A 21,171-nucleotide genomic window follows, 5' to 3' on the forward strand; every position below is an offset into this window, starting at 1 on the left:
CTTCCCCCCCCCCCAGATGGTCAAATCTGGAAAAAGACTATTTCTAATTTAATCTGGTCCGGTCCCTGATACGCGTGCCAAGTTTCATCGTCCTAGCTTACCTGGAAGTGCCTAAAGTAGCAAAACCGGGACTGACAGACCAACAGAATTTGCGATTACTATATGTCATATGGTTAATACCAAGTGCCATAAAAACCTCTGGACTTTCATTATTTCAACATTGATAAATAAAGATTCCAACTTGGTACTCCCGTAGCTGTCTTACACTTAGCACTTGCAATAAATAACGCTGATGTTTATGATCGGGTTTGGGCTTAAAAATTTATTAAAGCACGTAATAACTTTAGCTGTCTTCTGAAACATCTCTTATATAAGTTAGCGAAGCATACTATAAAGTCCTACAGAAACAAGGTCATTTTTAGGACGAAAAAGCGCGTTTAAGCCCCAATTACCAAAAACATAAAACTTGTTATTTTCATAAATTTTTCTCTAAATAACACTAATATAATTTAGTGTTTGTTTTTAAAGAAGAAATAACAGTTGATTTCAAATTTGTAGATTTTCCATTCATTTTCAATGAAAGTGTAGACACTAACACCATTGACAACTTTGTCTTTATTTGTATTTCTTCTCAAAATTTTGATCAGAAACTATCTCAACAGCATATTGATTTTCCAAGCTCAACAGCAATGTCGAGCTAACAAAAAAAAGTATAAAGGTATAACAAAAATAACGAAGGAGAATGAAGAAAAATGTAGCTATTCATGGCAATGCCGAGCTAACAAAAAAAAAATATAAAGGTATAACAAAAAAAGAATGAAGGAGAATAAAAAAAAATGTAGCTATTCACAAGTAGGGGAAAAAAAGAAAATGCAAATACTTTAACAAAGAGGGCCGAGACCATCGCTCGATCATCCTCAGTACAGAGCAATAAAGAACAATAAAACGTAGATTAAAGGCCAAGGGATATTATAATTAAAGGGTAAACTTTAAGAAACATAAAATAAGAGATTGGAAGCACTGTCTAAAGCAACAGTAAAAAGGAAACTGAATAACAAAGCCTGAAAAGGTAACTAAAAAAAAAGACTGAGTAGAAAAAGAAAATAAACGCTGGAATTAAATATAATTGAGAATATATTTTGTAAAAGGCTTTTCTGAATGCTAATCTTTGTCAGGGTTTGGTATTATGGATATTTTTGTTATATTTAACTACATAGCAAAAATTCTGACAATACCAAAGCTAATAAACAACAAAGGGAGATAAAACTCAATGAAAGGACATCAAGCGAGACTGCGGTCAGTAGAGAGAAAAGATGAAAAAACTAAAACGACACGGATATTTCGCCTGTATACTAACCAAGCGTCCTCAGCTTAAGATAAGCAAAGATAAAAAGAAAAAATTCTGAACTAAAAACAAATAAAACCACCACCAATATTAAAAAATACAATTGTCGTGACTAATCCACGTAGGGAAAAGAAGCTATTAGAGTTACTTCAATGAGAACATCAAAGCAACTGAGGAAAAATTTTTAACAATTGAAACTAAGTTAACTATTCTTTTGCGATCTAATCCTCTTGTTAGGTAATATTAAAGCAACTCTTTTTTGTCCAGTAAGTAATCTAGTCCCCTGGTAATCATGTAAAATCTTAACTCTGTTATTGACTATTGGTTCATTTTCCAAAAGGCAATCATAAATTGGGTCAATATTTAAATTTATCGTGTCTTTATTTATTGATAGATTAGCAAATATATTAATTTCTATAGCCTACCTCGCCCACTGAGGAAAACCCTTATCGTTAGAAATAGCTGTGGCCTCATCAGATTGTACAAACTATTCAGGATGAAAGAATGTATGTTCAGCCAGAGCCGAAACAAAAGTTTCAGGAGGCTTACTTGGTTGTAGGGTTTTTATTGAATTGCAATGCTCAATAAATCTTTCAACAAATTGTTGGTGAGTTCTACCAATATAAAACTTTCCATGAGAACACGAAATTTTATACAACCCTCCAACTAAATCTCCCCAGGTTAAATCCTCCCCAGAATTAAGAAAACTACGTAATGGTCTCACCCATTAGAAACACATATCAATGCTATGTTTACACAAAATTCATTTAAGAATCTCCTCCAAAATAGGTACATAAGGCAAAAACATGAAACTTTTAGGCATATTTAATTATTAGCACTGTAAAACTCCAATAACCCTATTGTTATGTTTAATGCGTCTATTTTTATTATTTTATCAATGAATTTAATCGGGTAACTATTAAAAAATAAATATCCATCAAATACAACAATTCAGAATCTAAAAACTCCTGGGAACAAATTCTGAAATCCCTATCCACTAGCACAATCACAACCCCGTGTTTCACTGAAATAGGGTGGTATGACTGAAAGTTCAAATACCTGTCACTATGTTTAGGTTTTCTATATATTGAGAACAGTAAATGAAAATCCCTTTTAATCAACAGGATATCAAAAAAAGGTAGTTTGTCATTTTCTTCCAACTCCACAGTAAATTTCACATTACTATCAAAAATGTTTAAATATTAATGGAAAAAATCAAAAGACTCTAAACCGTGTTTCCAAATACAAACCACATCGTCCATGAATCTGCCCCAGAAACAATGGGGGTATTTGGTTTTCTATATATTGAGACCAGTAAATAAAAATCCCTTTTAATCAACAGGATATCAAAAAAAGGTAGTTTGTCATTGCCTTCAAACTCCACAATAAATTTTACTTTATTATCAAAAACATTTAAATGTTAATAAAACAGATGAAAAGACTCTAAATCGTTTTTCCAAATGAAAACCACATCGTCCATGAATCTGCCCCAGAAACAACGGGAGTATTTGGTTTTCTATATATTGAGACCAGTAAATGAAAATTCCTTTTAATCAACAGGATATCAAAAAAAAGGTAGTTTGTCATTTTCTTCAAACTCCACAGTAAATTTTACATTATTATCAAAAAACATTTAAATGTTAATAGAAAAGATCAAAAGACTCTAAATCGTGTTTCCAAATGCAAACCCCATCGTCCATGAATCTGCCCCAGAAACAACGGGAGAGTCTAAAACTGTGTATAGCGGAGGTTTCAATAGAATCCATGAACAGATATGCCAACAAAGGGAAAAGGGATGCCCCCATAGCCAAACCAAATACCTGTTTGTAAAATTAACCTCTAAAACCAAAATAAAGAGAATATAAAAATTCTCAATTTCCCCTTATGGAAATTAGGGGACAATTTGAGAATATTTGAAGAACGGTCGGGACATAACATTTACATTTTGTATTTGTTCACTTTATTCTTCCTTTAAAAATGTGTTATAGTTTTAAGCGAAGTTTGCGAGAATCTTTATAAAACCATGCTTCTTCAATAAATTGAATACGGCGAAAAACAATTAAAAGCACGAAAGAAGTAGGAAAAATATAAGTTACACCGCATGAGTTATTTTTGTAACACTCACTATTATATAAAGGGAAATTAATTGCTACACAGATGCTATCAAAGAACTAACTCCGCAATAGCTCTCTGATTACTGTCCTAAAGAGATTTCTAATAAAATAAAATATCCAAGGTAACTTTTCCCCATTCTTTTTCTAGTGATTTGAAACTGTTTTTCTCTTTTCTCATGCTTAGACATTATTCAGAGTTTTTCTATAGGTGGATGCAAGTCCGTAATAATAGGCTTCTTCCAATCAAACAGTTCGTGGTGACGAACTGTAGTAAGAAGCGACCCAGCTCAATAGCAACCGAAACTCTAAAAAATAGAATTTTGATACCAATAGTTACATCAAAAGAATTGCATTTTAGTGCTGATTTTCAATATATAAGTTTCATCAAGATCAGTCGTACCCATCAAAAGTTATGAGCCTGAGAAAATTAGCCTAATTTTAGAAAATAGGGGGAAACACCCCCGAAAAGTCATACAATCTTAACAAAAATCCCACCATTCAGCCTATCAGAGAACCTTGTTGTAGAAGTTTCAAGCTCCTATCTACAAAAATGTGGAATTTCTCATTTTTTGCCAGAAGACAAATGACGGATGTGTGTTATTTGTTTTTTTTTCCAGGGGTAATCGTATCGACTCATTGGTCCTAGAATGTCGCGAGAGGGCTCAATCTAACGGAGATTAAAAGCTCTAGTGCCCTTTTTAAGTGACCAAAAAAATTGGAGGGCACCTAGGCCCCCTCCCACGCTAATTTTCCCCCAAAGTCACCGGATCAAAATTCAGAGATAGCCATTTTATTTACCATAGTCGAAAAACCTAATAACTCTGTCTTTGGGTGCGACTTACTCCCCCACAGTCCCCGTGGAAGGGGCTGCAAGTTACAAACTTTGACCTGTGTTTGCATATAGTAATGGTTATTGGGAAGTGTATAGACGTTTTCAGGTTTTTTTTTGGTTTGGAGAGGGGGAGAGTTGAGGGAGGGTCATTTGTCATGAGGGGAATTTGTCATGAGGGAAGATAATTTCAATGAAGGGGGTGCAGGATTTTCTAGCATTGTTTAAAAAAACAATGAAAAACTAAATATGAAAAGTTTTATCTACTGAAAGTAAGGAGCAGAATTAAAACTTAAAACGAACAGAAACTATTACGCATATGAGGGGTTTACCTCCTTGTAATACCTCGCTCTTTACGCTAAAGCATTTTTAGTAATTTCAACTATTTATTCTACAGTCTGTGTGATTCAGGGGTCATTCTTAAGGAGTTGGGACAAAATTTTAGCTTTAATGTAAAGAGCAAGGTATCTCCGAGGGGTAAACCCCCTCATATACGCAATAAAAACATAAAAATATAGAAGTTCGTTACGTAAGTTAATTCGTAAGTTACGTATATTTTTTTACTAATGAAAACGTTTGTAAGAAATCTAAAGTTCTATTTGCCTTTTTAAATAATCAAAAAGTTTGAGGGCAACTAGGCCTCCTCCCTCGCTCGTTTTTTCTTAAAATCCTCAAATTAAAACTATGAGAAAGCAATTTAGCTAAAAAGAATTAATATCCAAATTTTTTTTTCATTAGTTATGTGCGGAGAGCTAAGATCAAAACATGCATTAAATCAAAAACGTCCAGAAATTAAATATAAAAAAAACAAGTTTTTTTTTAACTGAAATTAAGAAGCGACATTAAAACTTAAAACGAACAGAAATTACTCCGTATATGAAAGGGGATTTTCCTCCTCAACTCCCAGCTTTTTACACTAAAGTTTTTTTACTGTTTCAAAAAGTAGAGCTAAGAGAAAGAGTCAAACTTTAGCGTAAAGAGCGAGGCGTTTTGGAGGAAAAACCCCTTTCATATACGGAGTAATTTCTGTTCGTTTTAAGTTTTAATGTCGCTTCTTACTTTCAGTTTAAAAACTTTTTTTTTATTTAATAACCTACAGGAACAAAAATACTAAATAATGTACAAAAAAGGAATAAGTAATTTTGGGAAATTGAAATTAAGTAAAAATTCAATCAAATTTCAACGGTGAACAATTTTTTACTATTAATCTCCATTTTGTTTGGTAATAGGCGTATTCACCTTCCCTCGAGAAATTCCCCTCTGTTTTTCAATCAATAACAAGCATTATTGCTTACCGTTTGATGCATTAATAAATAAATAACTTAGGTCACTTCATTGCTATATTTTGGTTTTAATCTTTAACACAAACATTCTAGGAGACCTTTTTTTTTAGAAACATCACTTGTATTTGGACTTGTAAAAGTGGACACAAAACTTCAGTAGTGAGTCTCGTCGTAGCAAAAAAAGAAGTATACGAATAAATTGATAAATATAAATCCAATTAATCTTAATGGACCTTCCCGTTAGTTGAAAAGTGTAAAAACTTTAAATATATTTTAGTGTCTGTTTTTAGAGAAAAATATAGTAATTGATTTCAAATTTGTAAGAGTTGGCTCAATACTTTAAAGAAAACTTCATATATACTTCAAAGAGGACCAACTTTACGAGTAGAATATTTCTAATCAGTTATATTGAGTGTCTTCTATTAACTGAAGCTCATTAAAGCTTCTTTCCTATTTTGACTATTTAATCTTAAACAAAGATTTAAGATCAATTATTTTCATGTTATTCTTAAACAAAATGTATATATAAAAAAAGAAATAAAAGATTTTACAACTCTTTTTGAGAAATACGTGAACTGTGAAACTATAAGCTATAGTTATATGGGAAAAAATATAGCACATACAAGTTATAAATATAATATACTATACATGAAACTACAAGAAAAAGTGAATGCAGAAGAAAAATTAAAAAAATATTGGTTCCCCACCACTCTTTTTTTATCCACTTGAAATGGAATGGGCTATTTAAGAAACTTGTGAGTGGGCTCATTCGGTTGAAAATTGAAAGCTCTTATATTCTTTTTAAAGGCCAAAGGCTACTGAGGGGGTAATCAGCCTCCCTCTCAGTTCTTTTTTGGCTATGCAGTTTTCCTATAGCCCTTATCTGTTTTGTTCGAAAACTTTGAAAAATCTATAAGCTTAACTCCGGGCCCACAACCCCATTGTTAGACTTGATCTTACCCTACTATGATGACTCTACCCCATAAGCACGAGAAAAAGAACTAAAATAAATTACAATGTGGAAGTAAATACTATAGGACATTTTACACCATACATTCTGCGTATATTTTGGAATATTGGTAGAATATTCAAAAATTCCTTCTTTTCCTCGTTATTTTTATTCGCCAAACTTTCTCTTAGTTTGTTCAATTATGCGTTTGGATTAAATTGCCAAGGGGGGATAGGGATATTTGTTAAGTGGAATGTTTTGGGAGGAATTTTCCATGAGGGGAATTTTCCGAAGGGAATAAGCTTAGCAATTTTGAGGGGGGCAATAGTCCTGCTCTTATTATTTTTGTTTGTTTTAAGCTTTATTTGAGTTTTCTGCTAATTATTGTCAATATTAATATTAATTTATCTATCAAAAGTAGCGCCTGTTGTTTCTAAGTTTTATGTGATTATTTGTTTTCAACTCTGTTCGTTTGAAGTCTCATCTAATCAAGATAATAACTTCTCTTTGTTTTATAATTGCTGAATTATTTGCCTTATTTAAGCTCGTTTAAGCTTTTAATGGGGTTCTTACTTGTATTTGAAAATAATTTCTCTTTGTTTTATAATTGCTGAATTATTTGCCTTATTTAAGCTCGTTTAAGCTTTTAATGGGGTTCTTACTTGTATTTGAAAATAATTCTTTTTCAGAAAACAAGTTTTGAAATGATTAAATGATATAAATAAAACAAGGCTATTCAACGAAAAAAAGGCCCACAAAAAGCCAAAAAAAAATCAGAGTTCAATTCAATTCATTTAATTACAAAATGATATGACACATGACATTAATCCAAGTGGCTCCCTAAAGAAAAACATAAAAGCACTTGATACTGGGCGACCACATTTATAACAAACACTTAACAAACAAAACTCTTAACAAGAGAACAAAACAAATAAAAAAGGAAATTAATAATAATAAATAAATCCCTAAATTATGACCAATATTTATTCATGAACATAAAAAATATAAAAAAAAGAAAAGAAAAGGGAAAAAATCATGTATGAACCAAGACCCAAAAGAATATTTTTATATTTTTCTCTTAAATAAACAAAGGTGCTCCTCTGCCCGAATGCTCTCTGAAAGAGATTTCCGAATCTTAGGACCTAGATGTATGACAGAAAACCTGCTCTAGTTCCACTTCTGTATTTGGTGACTAGATTCTCGGTATTGCGGGAACTATAGCTATAAAGTGATTTATTTCTTCTTTAAAAAACCATGAAATACCACAGAAATGATAAAATTCCAACACTGATAAGAGAATACTCCTGCTTGGTAGTCACGAAGTCGCCCGACATTAAGCACTTTAAGTTTATTATTAAATGCCTCATTGTCATTCACTATTTGAAAAAGTTGCTTGACCATAGCACACATCCATAGGAAATATATGGGTGGACTAAAGCCTTATATAAAAATAATAAAATTTGTCGCGGTAAAAAATTTGTCGCGGTAAAAAATTCTTAAAATGTCGAATTGCTCCAACTCCTTGTGCAACTTTCGTTGCAACAACTTCACTATGTTCTTTCCATGAAAGATTGTAATCTAGGTAGAAACCAAGGTATTGCTTGTTTCTCCACAAGGTACACTTGTTTCTCCTGGGTCCTTCACAATGTCCAGGGGCTCACCTACTCTTGAATATAAGATGGAACTAGTCTCCACAATATTAACAGAGAGTAAGCTTAAACTAGTAAAAATATGAAAACTTTTTAAATGCGATTAGCCATCAAAAGCAAACTATGTAAACACCGACTAGAACCCGGCAGGTAAAACCTCATAGTATCAACATATGCCAATTATAGTACCAAGCACCGAACCTACTGGGACTCAACAAGCTACTTCATCAATCATCAACTTCATCAATCATCAACTTCATCAATCATAATATTAATAAGCCAACCATTAAAATAACTTTCAAACCATTTAAGCATGATCCTTCTATATCCATAGATATAGATAGATAACAAAATACTAAGATCGACTGTATCAAAAGCTTTTTAAATTCAAAGAATATGAGAATTAGGATAGGAATCAAATGGAATAGGAGAATCAGGATAGGAATCAAATAGAATAGGAGAATCAAAAAAGTTAGGAGAATTTCATCCCTTTCCATACAATTATTTACGAAATCAACTAGGTAAATAGCAGTATGACTAGTAGAGTGGCATCTCTGAAAACCAAACTGCGTCTCACTTAATAGGCCATGCCTCGTAAGAGGACCGTAAAGGTGCTGATGGACGAATTTTTCAAATATTTTTGGAGAACACCGACAATATTGAGATTGGTCTCCAGTGTGGAACATGCTTCCAAAAGAGCTGAGATGTAGGAGCTCTCTCGGGTCTCTCAAAAATAATTTAAAGAAATATTTAGTTAAAGGTCAATAAGTGAAAGATAAAAAAAGAAAGATAAATTAAATTAGATGAAGTTTAGATTTTTTAGCATATTTAGGTGAGGTGGTTGTACTTCCGGGAAGGGAGGGGGGAACCCTTTGGTTAAGATTAAAAAAAAATTATAATGAGGAGGCGTGTGCTTGTGTCGAAGTGTGAAGTGGGAGCCGTACTGCGTGTTATTGAAGAAGCTTTTATGTTTATGGGTCTCAACGTGAGCTTTGTCACAGAGCACTATACTTTAAGTTTAGTTATTTCCTTTTTTTTAATTAAACCCGATTGAACCTTGAGTTACCCATATCTGATTCAAACCTCTTTTCAACAGAGGTATTGCTTTAGCATGTTTCAAGGCATCTGGGAAGGTGCCTGTTGTTAGGGATATGTTAATGATGTGAAGAAAGGAAGGAAGTAGATCCATCATTGTGGCTTTAGATTTCATTAGATTTACGCCTTCAATCCCAGTGTAATTGATTTAATATTTTAACAATTTTTATAACCTCATCACTTGTACATTTTTCAAACAGAAACTTCAATCTTTCTCATTGATCATCCCCAAATTCATCTAAAACATTTTTTTTAATCATTTATAGCACCCTCATGAACTGAAGATACTATCTTTAAATAAAAATGACCGAAATGATCGGCGAAAACAACTTTGTCACAGGAGACGTGCCATTGATATCAATACAAGGAGAATGACTGCAATTTTTTCTTCCCATGAATTCATTAATAACTTACACGTTGCCTTAGCATCATCCTTGTGCTTACTGAACTTTTCACTAAAATGCGTTTTTTTAGCATGGTATCGCAGAAAGTTTACTTTGCTTCTTGCCTTTCTGAACTCTTCGAAATCAGTTGGATCTTGAGTATTTAGAGCTTGTTTAATAGCAGATTTCTGTTTTTTCGCTCACTTATGTTTTGGTCAGTTATTCTTGGCTTTCGTCGCTCATCCTTCTTCTTTCTGACAGCTCATAAGTGACATATTTTATCATAATTCGATATAAAATAGACTTGAATTCATTGAAAGCAAGTGAAGAATCATCAGTCATATCCAACACAGCGTCCCAGCTGAGAAAGCTCAGTTCCTCGGCAAGTTTGTTCAGATTTTCTTTTCTAAGCGCACGCCCCATTATTTTCTTTGACCTAGTATAAACTTTTTTTTTAAGACACGTTAACTGAGTCATAACTGGGAGAAGGTCTAGCCAGGGAGCACAACCACATCTGTACAACTACAATTCAAATAAGCAGAACCAACAAAAACACTTTCAATCAGAGTAGCAGAGTGACTTGATCTACGGGTTGGAACACAAGCTAAGGGGTAAAGATCGTCTGAAATAATGTAAAATCAAAATTATAAGCTGCAAGATTTCAAAGGTTATAGTTGAAATCACCGATACATAAGAAATCTAAACCTGTAGAAGAAATACATCGAAGCCACCCATCAAAACCATTAATAAACTCATCCAGGCGAGCACCGGGCGGCCTATACACCACACCAATCAGAATCTTCTTTTTTTCAACTTCAATTTCAAGAGAATAACTTGCTATCTTACCACTAATCCAAACCCCAAATCATCTCTAATTACATAATTAAAATTTTTGTTTATCAAAATTCCTAATAAGCCACGGTTCATAGATGTTCAGTTCCACACTTAAAAATCCTAACCTAGAAAAAAATTAGCCGAGAGAGATTGGTCATAATTTAAAAAAAGTTTCGCAAATCATTAAAACATCAAATTTAAAAGAAGATTCTTCAATCAACTGAAGCAAATCAAAATGTCTAGTAGTTAAATGGCAATTTCAAGAACAGAGGATAAGCTTATTGTCCCTTCCTATTTCAGACTGTCTAATGTACGAACGAACGAACTCTCATGGAGAGGTTTAAAATTTGCAACAGGCAAATCATTACGACCAACTTGAGGCTCCAAATGGTCCTCAATACTAAAAGGACTATTCATAAATCTTGTTACAGATTGAACATTATTCTTCATCGTAAAGGAAACTTAAATCGACTTTCAACATAGCAAAGAAGGAAAAAAATAAAACATATGAAAGACTAAAGAAAAGAAACTTAATACACAACGAAAAAGGAAAAGAAACGGAGAGATAAAAACACAACAAACAAACAAAATCTTCATGAAGATTTGTGTGTTCGTAAGTGACTTGATTCGTACGGAATTTAAGTCACTTTGTTCGCCTTTAAAAATACGGTCGCGATCAATCCAAACATTCTTAGCATGAAACCGATCTCTAGTGGCTTCTATTACCGATTTCTTCACTCTAGTAAGGTATTCACTAACGAAGATACAAGATTTTGCAAGTCTCGATTTGCTTTATAAACTGTGTAAGCCATATCTTTGTTCCCATATTTTACCAGTACCGGAGCCGCCGTACCACAGCCTGTGTAGACACCAGTTGCACGAAGTCGTATCTCCTCCTCCGGTACTCCCACAGCCAATCAGCGCGGAGAGATCTTGGCTCTATTCCAAGAGTGAAAACACAAATTGCTGTTGTAACCACCGTGGGTGCGTATTGTAATAATATAATGTTATCATTTGGGTGCTTTATCATATAAAAGTTATCAAATCATATAATTTTATCAAATGGGTGCATAATTTTATCATATATAATGTGTCTATAGAGGCTCTGAAATTCAGTTTCCTACTGCGAGAGTGTCTGGTTTTGACGCAGCGCCAATTAATGTCGTGATGATAGCTTTTTTGTTGCTTTTTAAAAATGTTTGCGCATCTGGTGTCTATATAGGCTGTGCACCGTACTCAGTGTTTGCGTATTTGACGTGGCGTTTAAGAGCCTGAAACGATTCTACCCCAATATGTGCATAGACGACACACTGCTTACTCCCATTCGTTGTATAACATTGAGTACTGTTGAACCTAGATAAGTCTCGTGATTATGCTGTACACCAAAAAACACCAACGAATCAAGAAGCTTCTCCTGTTCTAAATCATCATTTTTTTTGCTCAACACTCTCAATTTTATGCTCCAGAGACTCAATCTGACTTTTCAAATTGTCTAAAAATTTTTGTACTTTCTGAACTTTTCACTATACAAAAGGGTAATTGAGTTGTAAATTTGGGAAATAATCAGCTCCGTGTAGACTAAGTTTTGTTGTTTTGGGCCGGCTGATTCAGCAACTTGAACCTTTTTTTCAATGACTTTAACACTGTCAGTACAAATTTTGTCCACCTCAGCTTTTGTGGAAACGAATTGATTGTAGAGAGCTGAGGCATCGCCCGAAACAGTAGCCGTTTTACTCGATACTTTCCCATCTCTTTTCCTGACAAATTCAAGGTCAATGTCTGGATTGTCTCGTTTTCCAGAAAGGCGTGATTTACACCCTTCTGTATTCGCTTTGAAGCGTCGGCATAGTTATCTTCATAAGATACAAGATTTGCAGCTATCAATGCATGGAAATCATGAGATCTGCAGCAAAAAACGGTAAACTTAAGTATGAATTCTTTTGACTTAACAACATTTGCAATACGCTAAAGTAGATATCCTTTGAACTGCGCCAAAGCTAAGTCCCCCTTTTCAAAACACACCATTTTAAAAATAATGATCAAAAATATATATATATAAATGATCCGAAAAGAAACTTATCTTACCGTGGGCCCACGAATGCAGTGGCGATCACTTTTGTTGGAATGGTGGCCCAGTGGATTGTAGAGCCTGCTAAATTATCCACGGTATTCAGAAATCCGTAATGAACTTTATCCAAATAAATAGTTCAACAGACAGTCAATATAACCAAAAACCGTTTTCTTTCCTCCGGTAATTCTCTCAGAACTCAAGAGATATTCACTGATGGAATTCCTCAGCTGAACTGAAGAAATTATTTATTAAATAAAACCCAGTTGCAAAATTATGGGGCATAGTAAGCTATAGTTGCTCAAAAGGCGCCACTAAACTCCTCAATATTACCTTCAGTCGCTGTTTGTAATCACACTTTAGGTTATGCAAGTTTGCGGAAGGCACATCCTAACTCAAGCATGGAGCCAAACAAGCACAGTTTCCCTTCTCGAGATAAGGATTGAGGAAGGAGCTAATGACAAATCGGAGACCCCAAACTATAATGCCGATAATTTTCTTTATAAAAAGTTTTACAGATGATCCTTAAAAACATTCCTTATTTGATGATACTTTTCAGCCATCTTGGCTGCCAATCTGAAACAGAACCAATTTTTCCTCGTTTGATTTAATTCCTAGCACCTACAGCGACGCAAAAATTATAATGACACCATAATCACTTTCCGATAAATAGAGATGACACTAAACGCACACTTTTATGGTCATAGATCTTGATATTTTCATGGCCCTTGCTTTTAGCAACCATGTAAATAATAAAATGAAGCCGTTACCATAATGTCTAAGTAGCAACTTTACCATGTAGCAACATGTTGTCTGTGTTGACTCCTCGTTCCAGCTTTAAATTTCTATAAAGTGCGTTTTAGTTGCTTTTAAATAGATTAATAAGCCATATACCCTAATAATATTATTGGAAAAGATTTTTTAACCTTAATTTACGTTTTAAAAAATGTTTTTGAAAACCGATTATTTAAATTGATATTAAAAACTACGCTGAAAATTTAAAAATTATTCTATCTGACATATACAATATACAACTGTTTCATTTATTTATTTATAACCAAGTTCTTAGCTTAGTTAGCTTTGATAGCTGATAGTGTAACTTTTGAAAAGCTGATTACTAGAGAGATTAAATAAAAAAAAAACTAGTTTTTTAAACTGAAAGTAAGGAACGACATTAAAATTTAAAAGGAACAGAAATTACTCCGTGTATGAAAGGGGCTGTTCCCTTCTCAACGCCCCGCTTTTTACGCTAAAGTTTGACTCTTTCTCTCAATTCTACTTTATTAAACAGTAAAAAACTTTAGCGTAAAGAGCGGGGCGTTGAGAAGGGAACAGCCCCTTTCAAAATTTTTCAATCCGGTGACTTTGGGAAAAATTAGCATGGGAGGGGGCCTAGGTGCCCTCCAATTTTTTGGTCACTTAAAAAGGGCACTAGAACTTTTCATTTCCTCTGGAATGAGCCCTCTCGCAAGATTCTAGGACCACTGGGTCGATACGATCACCCCTGGAAAAAAAAACAACAAACAAATAAACACGCATTTGTGATCTGGCTTCTGGCAAAAAATGCAAAATTCCACATTTATATAGATAGAAGCTTGAAACTTCTTCATTAGGGTTCTCGGATACACTGAATCTGACTGTGTCATTTTCGTTAAGATTCTATGACTTTTAGGGGTTGTTTCCCCCTATTTTCTAAAATAGGACAAATTTTCTCAGGCTCGTAACTTTTCATGGGTAAGAAAAACCTTTATGAAACTTATATATTTAAAATCAGCATTAAAATGCAATTCTTTTGATGTAGCTATTGGTATAAAAATTCCATTTTTTAGAGTTTTGGTCACTATTGAGCCGGGTCGCTCCTTGTTACTATCTGATTCCAGAATGGCTCTTTGAAGTTTTTCCGCTATAGGCAGGGCTAGTGAGTGGACACATTTTACGTGAAAAGGACGCATTCTCAGGTGTAGGGATACAATGATACAAAAGTAACATGTCTTAGAAATTTTGTAAACTTATTTAAAAAATGAAGCAATTCCCAACGTTCTCGTATGCAGGGACACAATAACATAGATGGACAAAACAGCAATACGCTCTAAAAATTTGGGACGCAAACGTAGAAAGTAGTGACACGTTTTGCAAATTTATGACATAAAAAAAAACAGTTCCCAATTGGATATGTATTTTGGTAAAAAAGAAGTCATTAAAGCAGGTAAAACTATTCAGTCTCTTACCCTTCCCAACACAGAATTTTCTAGTTTCCCTGAACTCTCCCTTCCTTTTTCCAACATGTTCTGAAAGTTACAATCCCATTCCGTAAATCATTTATGACGTACGGCAGACAATCTGAAAACTCGCCCATGCATATTTTCCATTGATTTAATCAGGCTCGAATGTCCGTTCCCCGAGTTTACCCTTGAGAAACTCTGGGAATTTCAGCCTAGCAAACGATCCCTAAGAGCTCTTAGTGAATGGACAGCCAAGACCAAACGTGGCCATTTTTTCAACTGAACCTATCTGTTAGCACTATGTGATCTACATAATTTAAGGTAATTGCCCTTAAGGCTGCGGGGTTGATTTAGACTTCGGAGGCATTCTTGTTGAACCTTTTGATATTCCTGAGCAAAATCACAATCTTGAAAAGTTGATCCAATGTCAGGGGGTTGAGGGGAGTAGCAGAAAAGGGCTTTAAAAGTTTTGTCTAAAAAAAATACAAGAAGTTCACATTTCCCATGTATGAGCCCCCTTATCAAGTGACAGGAGTGATCATATGAAGCGAACGGAGAAATACGATGTTTAACCCTTTTCAGGTCCTTCTTAGGGCCCGATTTTGGGGGGAACCATTTTTTTCTGTAATAGGACCTTCTTAGCCCAGGGACATACATTTCATTCCGATTGAGAAAAAGTAGTTTGGCCCTTTTTAGTGGGGAGGAGCGTACCTCAAAGCAACTATTAATTGTGCATTATGTTCCTCTTGGCTCAAGGATTTACGACTGTAAGGTTCAAAATGATCAAGAGCAAAAATTTTGTTTGCCCGATTCCAGGCTCCTTTCTCAACCCTTCCGGAAACAAAACAGGTGATCCCTTTATCTCAGAGGATGAGCCGTCAGAATTTCAGGCCAATCATACACTCAGGAGAAAGTAAGCCCCCCCCCCGTTTTATATTAAAACTCTATTAATCAACAATTAGCATTAACATTATCTACATCCTTTACCCCAGGATACGTGGTGTTCATGGCATTTGCCAGAGCTATTTTAAATATAATGGCTATATCAAAATTTGAATGGATATCTGGGAGGCCAAAGAGGAGGTTTTAGTAAAAAGGGCATGCTGGGGAGACTGATTACCCTCCAATTGCTTTCAAATCTTGAAAACATGCAAAAACTGTCATTTTCCTGTCAAATTAGCCTCCTCTCGAATTTTTACTATCAACAGTTATATAAAGAGCGTCCAGGAGAAAAAAAGGGCACAAATAGTCAGCGCTATAGCAGAGCCTCTGAAATGCACAATGAGAATCAGAAAAATAGAAAACTTTTAAGATGGTTTTTGATATTGAAAGATACCATATTTTTTTTCTTACTAAGATACTTTTTAGCAGAAAAGACAATAATTGACTTGATAATAACTATAAGATAATTTTAATAAGATAATTTTAATATTTTACATGGTTCCTGAAGTGAAACTTATTTAAACTTCCATAACTCGAAAATCCATGAGTGATAGGAGAGATTCTCCAAAACATTGTAATCACTCTGATGTCTGAACCTTCAGCGCATTTTTGGAAGCATGCAGACACCACTTTTTGAAATCCTGACCTTGAAGGCTCTTAAACTTAGATAGGATATCTTTGAATTTTTTAGCATAAAACAGTTCAGAAACACCATCTTTTCCATTATATGATGAATTAAGCAAGGTGAAGGGGGGCCTGACAATCAAACAGACATACAAATTAACCCCTTAAAATTTGTTAAATAAATCTGAAACTCCTTCCCTGAATCAAGATTTTCCGTAAAAATATTTGATGAATAATCTTTGGGCTAACACAAAAAAAGAAAAAAAAATCTAATGGTAACTTCTTTTAAGAACTTAAAATGTTAAAATTATCCCACTGGATTAAAAGTATATACTGTTACACCAAACCTATATCAAATACCCAGCCATCAACCCATCTCACATTCATCCAAAAAGCAGTTCATTTATAGACATTTTTTATGTATAATAGATAAAAAGCACGAAAACTATTATAAGCTCACCGTAAATTTTTTCACAGACACCGTCTGTTCCATTACATGACAAATCTGCTAGGGGACGGGTACCACGAAGCCATAGTGGCTCCCTGATTGTGTTCAGCTTTTCATCATTAAAAGTAAGAACAACCGTGGAGGTTCCGTTGACAATCTGATGCAGGTTGAAAGAGAATTTGATGTGAGTCTTTCTTGAGGACTCTAAAATTATGCTGGAAACAAGTAATGCCATTTCCAAATTGTCAAGTTTGTTTCCCTAGAAGTAATAAATGGCTGAAACTCGTCGAATTTAACTGTTACTGATGGAAGTAGTTCATATTATTTGCGAGATTATGAGTGGGAAGAGAATAACTCCTGTTACCAAGACAAATAATAGCAGAGAAAATGCAGCTTTAAGTTGTGGACGGTTTGTAACTTAATTATGAGGGCTATGGAAGATTGAAGGATGACTCGTATTTTCGTTCGATCAAAGCACGTTTCATATAGTATGTGAGATACAGTTAATTCTATAGACAAGAAACTTTCTAATTTATTTTTTATTTTCTGCAGTTGTCATAGTAATTTAGAGACGAAATTCCGTGCAAAATAAGCCACGAAAAAGTAGATATTGCTACATCTTTATCTTGCGTCTAGTACGAAAAATATCATATAGTTCACGGTAACGAACTGAAAGCAAGGAGCTACTCACGTTCAAGTTCAATCCTTTTATTATTCAAATATACGTGTAGTACTGGCACTCGGCACGTGGCAGGCTTCATTATAAGGATTCTCACTGTCGCTGGTCTTCTAACCGCGGATAGTTTGAGTCTTGTCTTCAAGGCACGACATCATGACAGGTTTAATTCAGACACCCTGGGGAAAATACGAGCTGTTTCTTAAAGGGTTGACGTATATAAATTATTTTTGTGTCCAGATATATGAATTTGCCAGTTTTAAGAAGATAATAAACTATCTTTCCGATTTCCTAGCCACACTCTGTCATTGCTACGCAACAGGCTTGTCTATAGTGATTCCCGTTGTCATTTATCTTGTAACCGCAGACAATGTGAGCCTCTGTGAGCCTTCTTGATTGTTTGGCATCACCATTGGCTAGATACAACCACCATGAGAAAAATACAAAGTCTTCATTAAAATTGTGACCTTTGTAGATCATTTTTAGTGGCCAGAAATGTCAGTATGCCAGTTAAGAAAAATAACTATTTAGCTGATTTTGATACGTGTCCCTGCACTCAGGAAAGTTGTAAGCTTATATATACGGATTCTCGTTGCCAGTAACAACCTCCAAATGAGTGATTTTTGTTTGCTACTCCTTCCTTTGGAAAATCCCACGAGACATATATAACGTTGAAGGATCCCAATGACTTGTAATAAAGAGTTGCGTTGTTCATGTTATCTTTGTAGATTTGTACTGAGTGTTTCGTCACTTTTTGTTGGTGTCGAAGATTGTGATGGTGTTGTTTTTACATTCATTTTTGACTCGGTATAATTTTTGCCGTGGCTTGTCTTCAAACAGCACAATTTTTGTTTTCCACTCCATTGTTGACACATTCTGATAATTGCTTTGTCATGGTTGCTTGTAATTCTCACTGTCACTGATCATTTAACCGTGTATTTCCTTTTTCTCGCTGTGGTATATCTTTTAGCCGCATGATGGGTCAGGTGATTCGATGGAATCATCATTTGTAACAATTGTGAATTTTTGTTTTAGGTGTAATTCTCACTGTCACTGATCTTTTAACCGTGTATTTCCTTTTTCTCGCTTTGGTATATCTTTTAGCCGCATGATGGGTCAGGTGATTCGATGGAATCATCATTTGTAACAATTGTGAATTTTTGTTTTAGGTGTAATTCTCACTGTCACTGATCTTTTAACCGTGTATTTCCTTTTTCTCGCTGTGGTATATCTTTTAGGCGCATGATGGGTCAGGTGATTCGATGGAATCATCATTTGTAACAATTGTGAATTTTTGTTTTAGGTGTAATTCTCACTGTCACTGATCTTTTAACCGTGTATTTCCTTTCTCTCGCTGTGGTATATCTTTTAGCCGCATGATGGGTCAGGTGGTTCGATGGAATCATCATTTGTAACAATTGTGAATTTTTGCTTTAGGTGTAATTCTCACTGTCACTGATCTTTTAACCGTGTATTTCCTTTTTCTCGCTGTGGTATATCTATTCGCCGCATGATGGGTCAGGTGATTCGATGGAATCATCATTTGTAACAATTGTGAATTTTTGTTTTAGGTGTAATTCTCACTGTCACTGATCTTTTAACCGCGTATTTCCTCTGTGGTATATCTTTTCGCCGCATGATGGGTCAGGTGATTCGATGGAATCATCATTTGTAACAATGGTGAATTTTTGTTTTAGGGGTCTTCCTACACGCATTATATAAATAGTTGTGTTGAAAAATGTAAGCTTATTGGTGTTTATTATGTCGTATCTCTCTTTTTATGTTATTAATTAAAAAAAAATTCCACAAGATAAAATTTTCAAACAAATGTAAAGAGTGTCATTAACCAAAGAGTGAGCAGAAATAAAGTCAAATAATCTTCCAAGCGTTAAACTACCACAAATCACTATTAATAATAAATGAAACTCAAAACAAACAGAATTCATAATAAAGGGCCGAGTCAAACTCAAACCGAGCAAAAATCAGCATGAGTATTTTTTGCTTATTCTTGGCTTAATAAAGCTCTTTACGTTTCTTTGAAACGCTGGTTTTATGCAAAAAACTTATTGATTGATATTTGTTAACTTTTTATTGACATGATCTTTTTCATGGAAAAAACAATATGTCATATCTTTTCAGTTTTTTCTATGGGAATTCTTAATATGGGCTGCTGTTTATGTGTTAAAAAGCTTTTTCAACGAATTTTAATCCTGACACAAACAGTATTTTTTATTTAATTCTATAGCTTCTGAAGTTTACCTGAAAAATGTAACTTAATATAATTTCCAAAAGTTTCTATATATGCTCTTTGACAACCTGGATACACTTACACTATTTTTATTTATTTAAATTCTAAGAGCAGATGAAGAAATAGTAGTATCCCAAATATTTCAACTTAATACGCCCAGTCGATTTCAATATTTTGCTGAGGTGTCTTATTGGCAACCATAAACGCAATGCCTTTTGATTTATTTTCAAGCAACATTTAGTCTTAAAGCATAATGGGCCATGGGCCAATTGCAGTATTGTGAGGGGTTGACATACCTAATATCTCTAAAGATATAGTTGCTGTACTGTTTTACTATTCTGAATAAAACAGCTGTCTGAAAGTTTTGACTGGATACGTTTGGAAAATGCATGGGTTTGAGAGAAGGGCTGCTTGCCCTCCATTCTCTTTTCAGTCTTAAAAAGGGCCTCATGACCTTTTATTTAGATAACTTCGAAGACCAAATTGAGTTTCCATGACGAAAATATAACAGTTCAAAACAGGGATGAAAGCTTTTAATTGATAGCGAAACAAATATAAAAATTTTTAACTGGATATTTCGAACACATAAACAGTGTCCATAATCAGCGGTAAAATGTTTTACTACTGATGATGGATACTGTCTATGTGTTCGAAATATCCAGTTAAAAAATTTTATATTTGTTTCACTGTCTATTAAAAGTTTCATCCCTATTTTGAACTGTTATATTTTTGACTTTTTATTTTGAGTCGAATTAGCTCCTTTAAAACTTTCAATGATAATTCTAACTATTATAGGATGGATATGCCTATGATATTGCTTATATCCCCTTTTGAAAACCTGCATGCATTCAGTTTTTTCGTTTAATTAAAACTCCTAAACGTTCTCTATAAGTTTCATCTTACTACCCATAGCTCCATTAGTTACAGTAACTGTAATGGTAGCATTAAAAGTATACACATTTTGCCTTCTGGCTAGTTCAAAGTCCCCAAAATTTACCCCAAAAGGTATAAGTTAATAAAATAAGTTGTTCTTTAGATATTGCTTTGCCACCTTTTTGATAGTCCGCATGCTCATAGCTTGTTTTGATGTAGGTCAATATCCACCTCAATATTCCTTAAAAGCTTCACCTTAATACCCTAAGCTTGTGCAGTAGCAACAGTTGTAGCAGCATTAGTAGCAGTATGCAGATAACACCTTTGATTTCTTCAACATCCCTTTCAACAAAAGCTGAAATGTTCAGCTTAATGCATACCATCAACCAATCCTGAAGCATATTTAATGCGTCCGCTTGAAAACCTGTGTGGGCATAGTGTTTTTCGATTTAGCTCCATACAGTTTCTATTTATCTCAAAAGTTTCGCCTTAATATCATCAGTTTTAGTAGCAGTAGTGGTAATAGCAACAGTACTATTAATCTTAGTGGCATAAGCTTTAGTGCTAGTAGTAGTATCAGAAGCAGTAA

General features: G+C 34.2%; 1 protein-coding gene across 2 annotated transcripts in view; it reads right to left on the minus strand.

Annotated features, from left to right (window-relative positions):
• The window catches only part of LOC136037312 (retinal guanylyl cyclase 2-like), a 170,075-nt gene that overhangs the window by 109,095 nt on the left and 39,809 nt on the right, over window positions 1-21,171 (minus strand). For both annotated transcript variants that reach the window (XM_065719976.1, XM_065719977.1), the window contains exon 5: window positions 16,798-17,044. In XM_065719976.1, coding sequence (XP_065576048.1) covers window positions 16,798-17,044 — 247 coding nt within the window. The remainder of the gene's footprint in view (window positions 1-16,797; window positions 17,045-21,171) is intronic.

The sequence above is a fragment of the Artemia franciscana genome, chromosome 16, assembly GCF_032884065.1.
Source record: "Artemia franciscana chromosome 16, ASM3288406v1, whole genome shotgun sequence".
Lineage (NCBI taxonomy): Eukaryota > Metazoa > Arthropoda > Branchiopoda > Anostraca > Artemiidae > Artemia > Artemia franciscana.